This window comes from Carlito syrichta, unplaced genomic scaffold, assembly GCF_000164805.1.
Source record: "Carlito syrichta isolate Samal-C Ts95f unplaced genomic scaffold, Tarsius_syrichta-2.0.1 Scaffold302231, whole genome shotgun sequence".
NCBI classification, from domain to species: Eukaryota; Metazoa; Chordata; class Mammalia; order Primates; family Tarsiidae; genus Carlito; species Carlito syrichta.
The window spans coordinates 490,330-499,349 of NW_007246327.1; the positions used below are offsets into that span (position 1 = coordinate 490,330).

General features: G+C 34.8%; 1 protein-coding gene across 1 annotated transcript; it reads left to right on the plus strand.

The window, feature by feature from the left end:
• Positions 1 to 334: 334 nt before the first annotated feature.
• Positions 335 to 7,482, plus strand: IGIP (IgA inducing protein). The gene has a single exon (XM_008056125.2). The coding sequence runs from the start codon at positions 7,154 to 7,156 to the stop codon at positions 7,313 to 7,315; it is 162 nt and encodes a 53-aa protein (XP_008054316.1). The 5' UTR covers positions 335 to 7,153; the 3' UTR covers positions 7,316 to 7,482.
• Positions 7,483 to 9,020: the final 1,538 nt, after the last annotated feature.

Here is a 9,020-nt window from a genome sequence, read left to right on the forward strand (position 1 = left end):
GTCCTTATCGGGACGTGGCAGTTGAAGTTATGGGACTTCAACCTTAACTAGCTCAAACAGTGATGGCCATCAGCTAATGACTTTAATATTAGACACATATTGAGGTTGGGTCAAACTCCCATTCAGCTGGTGTGGATTGACAGTTTCCAGTACAGGTAGTTGTTGGTGGTACTTGACCTACCTACCTCCTTAATATACATTGGGCATCTTCTCTCTTCTCCTTTTTCCTTCTTTTTCTGTCCCTTTTAAGTTCTTGCCACAGGCCTGCCAGTAACACTCAAGTTTACCCCTTCAGAGAGAAGTAAAGAAATTGCTGACTCTTGCCTTAGAACATAGCTAACTGATGATCCAGAAAGATTTCTATATTATGAGGTAATCGGGAAGTGTTTTCCGACTGCAGTTTTCCACCATAGTCTTAAGTAGGCAGTTTGAAGGACATCTAAATTAATGTTTGTTAAGAAATTTGTGAATTGAAGAGAGTAAGAAGTATGTGTATTTTAGGTAAGTTACTGGGAATTCAGACTTATTGGTTTGGAAATTTGAGAGTAGAAAGGAGAGAGCTGTTTAATGTATTTGTGAATGGGGGTGTGAAAGGTATATAATAGTCTGGAGGTAAAGTGGAAGGAATTTTTACTGGAGGTAGGAAAAGGTATTAAGATGGAATCTAAATGAGAGTTGTTTGTTAAGGACAATGAAGTTGATCTCCACTAAGGAACTTTCAATAATGCCAGAGGAAGTGGGTCCCTCACTGGTTATGAGAAAACTTTTACTCCAGCCAAGAGTTATGATGATACATTATACAAATCTGTCTTCTGTGTAGGATATTTGCTTTTCTGGGACAAATTAAGTAGCACAGTTGTGGGGTGGCAGACTTTCTAGTCAAGGCAAGTTGGTGCTGGAGCCTTATTTTGAGAAAAAGAAAAGAAAATTTCAAACTTTTCAGTTATCCTTTTTAAACTATCAGAAATATTTATCATGCATACTGTCGATTTTCTTGGGCTCATGTTGCAACGTAGTTTACCTTTAGCTTTCAAAATAGTCCTTAGATTGGCAGTCCACAAAGACTCATATTATTCCTTGCTTTTATATAACTTTGAGACTTTTGTCCACATAATTTTCTTAGAAAACAATAAATCAGGTAAAAACACCAAATTACAGTTTGGGGTTGCTTTTCTCTTTCTTTTACATTTGCAATCCTGGCACCTATTTAACTTTGTGGACGTTACGAAGCCCTCAATAATGCTATATTTCTGAAATTAGACAACATGCCCCCCAAAATCACATTTCTGTTTGTTTTCCCACTTAACTTTTACTTTAAAATTGTAGCATTCCCAAGAGTCTGTGGTGGCAGATGTTAATAATATGATTTGGTACATCTTGGAGGCTTTTATTTCCTTTATAGGATGAGCTTACAATGTTTAGATTTCTGTTCTCATTATCTCAATGATGTTTTAAATTATTTACACTAAATAATTGTTATAGTATTTGTTTTTAAAGTTACATAAGTATATTTGGATTCAAGTGTATTTGGATTAGCTCTTTGTTGTCAAATTTTGTATGGATTTATTCCTGATGATTTTGACAGATTACTTTCGAATTTCATTTCACTCACTTCACATCTCTATATGTTAGTGATAAAAATCTCTTTAAAAATAGCTTTAAAAAAAGAGGTTCTGATTTGTACTTGGAAGGTAATTTTTCTTTCTTAATGTCAAGTTCATTAACAATAGGATTATTTTCATTATAGATTATCTTTTAGAGTTGGAATTTAGTATAATTTTCGCATTTTATTGTGTCAGATTTTAAATTATAATACAGTTACATGCTATAACTTGTTTAAGTCAGTGCAGAGCCTTCTTAAATAGCCCCTCCCTTAGAAATCATTTAATAAGTGAATCCCCAAACCTGTGTCAAGAACTAGTGATTTAAATGACTGTGAGACAAGTCTTTGAAAGGCTTCCTTAATTAAGTCTAGTCAGTGGAGATAAATAATAGCCCGTTTCCATGCTGCATTCAGTTGTTAGGGTTTATAAAGTTGTCAATATGTAAAAGTGCAAAAGCAGGAAAAAGACTGTATAAAGTTAACTGTACAATTTCTAGTTTTCATTATTTGCACTATTTATCTTTGCACTTGATTTTTTGAAAGTTAAGACTAGTCACTTTCACTTTTGTTTCTAGTCTTTTCTAATTTCTTGCAGAATTATGTTTTCAATATCCCACCCAAAGCAAAACTTATATGCAATTAAATATGCTTTTTAAGGCCAATAAAATATTTCTTAGTGTTAGCTGTATAAAACAAAAATTTGTTTTGATAAAATTTTTAATATGGATCTTTATTTGCCAATAAAATCCTTTGTAAATGTGAGCTTTATTAAACTGTTTAAATAGACAAAGCTTAGGATAGGAAATATATGTGTGTGTATCTGAAATGATGTCTTTGAGATCCAGCTTCCAGCCTGAGAGGGCCTGGTTTTGGTATGTTGGTCTGTTTTCACTGAAGTCAATGAGATCTGAATCTAGCTGGGTACATGCTTTAAAAGCTGGAAGTGAAATGGCAGGTAGCAACTCCCTCTTTTCATGTAGTTTTCCTTAATGTTCATATAGCTTCCTCATGGTTTATGTGAGATAACTGGTATTGAAATAATTATATAAAATGAATATTCCCTTTTGGAATTGAGGGTTGAATCACTTTTTGAGGGGGAAGGGTAGCAAGGGGTAAGAGACTTTATTTTAACCAGACACAGTCTTATGACCTCAAATATGTGCTCTAGAAAGAAAAGAATAAAAAGTATACCTATGAACATATTTTTTGTCTTAGTGAGATAGTGTAACACAGTGAGTGCTCAGAATTGCAAAAAAAATATTTTTAATTGACAGTTTTATCAATGAAACAGAGGGATGTGTTTTTGACTAAAGTTATTTTTTATAAGTTATTTAATTGTTTCATTTTATATTCCCTTTCTCATAGCTTTTTATGCACTTCATACTTAAAACCAAGTGAGAGCCCTCTTTTCAGATCTGGTTTATTTTTGGAATGCCTCAGTGTGTTTCTGGATGGGGGAGTTGTGTTTTAATTCTTGACATGCTCTTCTCAGCGTGTTTTGCTAGTCCTTCTGGATCTTATTTTGCAAATTCTGTTGAAAATTCAATGATATATTTGAAATGAGAAAGTCCACTATGACATAGTAAGAATGTTTGTGGCAGATTCTATTGTGGAAACTTGTGGCTTTGTTTTTACTTTGGGTAGAAAGTTTAACTTCCATTGTTTGGATTTTATGTTTATCTAGTAGAATTGTGCCAGGTAGTTGTCTAAATATGGACCAATTTTGGGAAATGAAGGTTAATGTGTATTTGACTCCTTTACTCAAAATCATAAGTTAAAGGCTCACATCATTAGAGTTATCTAAGTTTTATGTTGTCAAGTCTTTAAATGTGGATGATGTTCAGCATTATATCTATGAATTTCCTTTAGGAAAAGAGAAAATTTTAATCTCCAAACCTTTTATTGGAGACTAAATTTACCACATATGGAAAATGAAAACATTTTAGAAAGTGGTTTTGACTATTTTTTAATGGGGTTTAACCAGCTGAATTAGTTACTTTTCCTAGTTTGAAGTACTTCTTTCTCAAATGTGAATAAAAGAAAAGATCAGCAATTTGACCCTTTTTTGAGCCCATTTTTTGTCTTCTTCCCCCATTTCCCAATCCTGGTATAAAATGAATTACGGGTATCCCTCTAAGTTCCTGTAACCCTTTTTGGGGGGTTACAGATAACTTTGATAATCTGATGAAAGTGTGATGGACCCTATTCCCTAAGGGAAAAATGCACATAATTTTGCATACAACCTCAGGGACGTCACACATCTTTTGAAACCCAAGTTAAGGATCTCTGCTCTAAGTAAACTTTGTTGAGACTATTTTAATGCAAATCGTTATTAAAATTAGAAACTATTGGCTTAAAACATTTCAGATTGGAATTATTGTTAGATGGTGGCCCCTACTAGTACAATGTGACATTGCAACCAGCTTTGACATATAACATCCAGAGAGAAGGAAAAAAGTAGCAAAGTTCTGAGAGCTATTTATAAGGAGTCAGGGCATCTCTAGACATGGAAGCCATTCCTGGTTCAAGGCAGGGGTCAGGGTGCCTGACACTTCTAGCAGGGTAGAGTTTGATAAACTACAATGCTCAGGATGCCAAGGGGTTAGTCATTACCTTAACCCCTTACTCACCAAAAGATTTTAGTTTTGTCTATTGGGAAACAAGATGTCACTAGAGAAAAAAAGATTTGCCTTATGACTTTGCTGGAACACATCAGTTTGGTGACGTTGGGACACTAGTGTTATTTTTGAGAAGGTGCATAAAACCAAAGTAAATTATTATCTATGTAGAACATTATTTACTAGTAATATTTGTTTGGGTGTATTAGCTTTGACAATTTTTACCAGTAAATATTGGTTTTATTTAAAACTGGGAATCCAGTTTTTATATATGATAGTTGATATATCTATTCTTTTCCCCCATGTAAAGAATAGTTTAAAGATTTATGCATACTTTTTACTTTTCTCTCTTAATGCCATGGGGTGGGGTGGGTAGGTGGGGGGAAGATCTTTGAGTCAACAACTGACAAAATGTCTTGTTCAAATTTAAAAATTGAGAAGCAGCACTTTAAGTCTAACTCTACACAATTTTACTGCATGTATTAGTTTTAATAATGATTTTTGGTGCATGCCTTTGGGCTTATTCAAAAGTGTACAATAGGAAAGTATATTTCCTTTCTTAGAAAGGAGATGTTTTTCTACTTTGCAACATGTGATTACAAAAATCTTCCTCTGTGGGAAGATTGACCATGTATTGAACTACTGAAAAGTATATATTTTTAGATATACAGAAGGAATCTACATGGAGCAGCATTCAGACCTATATAGAAGTCATAGCATTCTGTATAGGACCAAAAAGGAAGTAACATAAAACACTTAAACAGACTTTGTTGGGTAGAAATACCTTTAGATCTTGCATTGACTTCAAAAAAAAAAAAAATGCCACAGAAGTTTGCTGAAAACTTTTGTTGTTTGAATTTTCTCTGTCAGTGTATTTAGCCCAAATACAACAGCTTTGGGTTAGCACATACGTAAGAATCAAAAAAACAAAGCTAACTAAATAGATCAGTCTGGTTTGCCAATCCGGCTTGACTGAAATAAGTAAACTAATCACTTGCAACATGAAAAACTGTCCAACTCCTCTAAGGTTTTGACAAAATAACCTTGGCTGATGTGGGAAGACTCCCACTTTGATTTCTGACCTGACAGTGAAGATTCATGCTTGACATGATTTCAAACCTGACAGTGTCTGTTTAAGGAGCTATGGTACAGTTTGCTAATTCAATCCCAGATACCTGTTGATTACCTGTGAGATCTAGAGTCCAAAGTAGCCAGCAGTCGTATCCCTGAGTGCTCTGTGCCCATCAGATATCTTAAAGTAAGCAGGGTTGGGACAGGTCACAACTCGGATGATTGACCTCAGGTGCTGTAGACAGCCCCAGATTCAAGAATTGTATCTGCTTCCTTGGGAGTCGTCACTGAACTAATGTCCCACCCTGTGTTACTTACTGTAGATGCTCTCTCTTAGAGGAGGCCCAGAGCACACATCCTAATCGCTTGTGGTACTCAGAGAGGGGGTGCTAACTCTGATGCCCTGGCCAAATTCCAGTTTAGGGATGTGGGTCTTCTTGTCATTCTGATTGGAAATGTGCATTACTTCCCATTTTTCCTATTGATCTCAGTGCAAACTACACTAGTCTGTTTCTTTGCCCTGTCCCAAATCTCTAAGATGCTGGTGTGTATTACATGGGCCAAGTTCATGCCTTATCCTAATCGAATGCACAAGAGTTGAGGAATGGGTGAGCTTGGTGTCAGAGTGCCCTGCAGTTGGAGGGTAGACTCTTGTGATGCTGTGGGGATGAAATCGGCCCCTTTTAGCATAAGTTGGGAATGTGCACTGGCCGGAGGCTTCCAGCCATGAGGTGTGAGCTGAAACCAATTTCTCTTCTTTTCTTACAGCATGTTGAGAAAATCTGTTGGGTTTTCAGCAGTCAGGGAAGGCCGGAGTTCTGCTTTAATCTGGGTAACTGAGGCTGGTTTGAGCAAGACTTTGGTTAATTAACTGGGTTCTCAGATGCCACAGACTCCGTGAGAAGTCACCATTATTTTCAATGGTTGTGATAGAATTTTCCCCCTAGTAGCCATTATTTTAAGATTATATTGCAGAGTTGCTTTATTTTGAGCTTTTTGTGTATACACAATCCCAAACTGGAAGAAATTTAAAAAAAAAAAAAAAAAAAAAAAAAAGGAATCCTGCTGTGAAAGGTATATATTGCTCTAGATTTTTCTTACTGTAAATATTGTAAGATTGTAATACTGTTGATATTTTATTAACCAACAAATGTTAATCTATGTGAATTCAGACTTATTTTAAATGTGCTTCTTATTTACTGTGTGTGGTCCCTGTTGCTGACAGTATTAAGTTATATTCTGATGTAAGATTAACTTTATTAAAGAATGTAAACATTAATGTTTCCTTATGGGAAAACAAATAAAGTATAAAGAAGACAATTCTTTTCATTGAAATATACTGTGTATTTACACTTGCTAGACCCAGCACCACTTACAAATTTAGTACACTGTTCAGAATTTTAGTTAACACAGCTGACATGGTTGTGCTCTGTTTGAAAGTCTAAGAGTAGGTATTGTTGGAATATACAGTTTGTATTTGTCTGCTGTGAATCATAATCCTGAAATTTCTAATCAAGTTTGTAAAATTTTTATAGTAAAACATTTTAATGACAATTTAAAAAATTTATCTTCTCTTTAAAAATGGTCAAAACTCTATCCTTTCAGAAATAGAATTGTTCTTTAATATCTTTCCAAAATGACTTTGGTTAAATGGACCAGATGTATATTAGTTAAAATTTAGGACTAAGTTGTTGATATTCTTTGAGTTTACAAGTTAATCCTTATTGGAGATGTGCCAATATACAGTAGAATATCATTAATTTGCACTGTTTGGGGACCCCATTTAAGAATGCTGAATTTTGCCAACTAAGAAGTATGCAAATGCAATTTAAAAAGTAAATTTGAGCATTCTGTATTAAATATGTGCAGTTATTATCACATGAAGAAGCGCAGTGTGTCGGGCTGTAATATAACCATATTTGCTGTCATGTTCTCCCATCTCAGTGCTGGGAACTCACCATGTGGAAACCAAGCAAACGTGTTGTGCATCAGCCGGCTTGAGTTTGTTCAATATCAAAGCTGAAAACTAGCGAGGTCTGCTGTACTGCTTATTGAAGTATTGTGATTCTTTTAGGCATTGATTCTTACAAAATATATACTGTAACAGTATACTTTGTACAGATTTAAATTTTATTTGAAAAAATGAAATAAAGTAGGCAAAAAAATAAAGATGTTTATTTTTCATGTGAATATATAAACAGATCAGTCTTTTGTTTCAATGCTTTTTTGGGGAAGGGGTCTGGTTGCTCTTGGATTTTTTTTTTTTTTTTTTGATAGATAGATGGAAACCATTCCTAGAACCCAGTAGCAGGTAGACTTGCCTGCTACTTATGATCATTAATTACCTGCAAACATTAAATGTGCTCTCTCACACTGGAGAATTCCATTTTCTGTTTCATTTTCAAAGTTTTATTTATTTTTAAAGATTTTATGTGAATGAAGTCCCTATCTGGCTTATTGGGTTTTTTAAATCCTCTGATGGTGTGATGGCTAATCCAGCCATCACATTGAAGAAAAGGAAGAACTTTCCCCATAGATCATCCTCCTTTCTCATGGAAGGCTTTTTGTTTTCTAACATTTTTTAATTGTTTAAATTTTGTACTTTATTATGGATACATACTAGTGTTACATATTTATGGGGTAATTGTGATATTTTGAAACAAGTGTACAATGTATAATGATCAAATCAGGGTAAATGAGGTATGCTTCACCTTAAGCATTTTTCATGTTGTGTTAGGAACATTCCAGTTCTCTCTTAGTTATTTTGAAACATCCAATAAATTATTGTTAACTATAGTCGCCCTGTTGTGCTACCGAATATTTATGAAATAGAGATTGGGTTTTAAGATAAGATCCTTTTCAAGACTCTTTTTCTAGTTAGTGGAATGGCAGATAGCATAGCAAATGAAGTTACCAATAAAAACAATGCCACAGGAGTGATCCTTTAGTATAATTTAAATGGGGCCTTCTCCTAGAAGAGTGGATTATCTGACCAACAAAAATCACACTCGTTTTTACCTCTAACTGAAAACCAGCAAAGGCCTAAGAGGCCTCAGGTATATATTTCCTCAACCTTTGGAAGTGGAATTTGAAGTTTTATTTGTTACTCTCTCCTTTTATTTTATCTTTGTTGATGTTTTTACTTACGCTAAAGCTGGATATGAGGAAGGCTTGGAACAAGAAGTTCTCTAAGGTTCCTGGCAAAAATCACACAATAGAAAATCTTTCAGTGTTATTTAAATGTATATGACAGTGGTTATAGTCTAACAACTGATGCATGGCCATAGGTTATCTCAAGTTCACAGTATTACAGTTCCTGGCTTCCGTAGATGAATCCTAAGAGAGTTTATTTTGATTATAGTTTTGTTGTTTTCTTACTAAAATGGGCCACCTTTGTAGAGTAGGATGGAATGGCTTCCACATCTGACACCCACCAACTCCAATAAAAATAATGCAGAAACTTTCTTTATGAAAACTTAAAGCTGAGAATGCCACTGTTTAGGTGGAGTACCTAAGAAACTCTAGTTTTTAGAACTTCTAGTTTTGCAGTGCCTCTGATTTTAGGGGTACATGAAGACAGATGGGTAATTCCTGAAGAAGAGACCAGATTCTCCTCTCTCCTCATGGTAGAATCACAGAAATAACCTGGGTCCCTGTCTGAGATGTGGGTTCTCAAGCACAGGAGCTTGTGGTGGAAACTCCAGCCATTATTTGCTCCCAGTAATTAT

What these genes read in the sequence shown, in the direction of transcription:
- IGIP (XM_008056125.2), top strand. Translation starts at nt 7,154, where the DNA reads ATGTGCAGTTATTATCACATGAAGAAGCGCAGTGTGTCGGGCTGTAAT.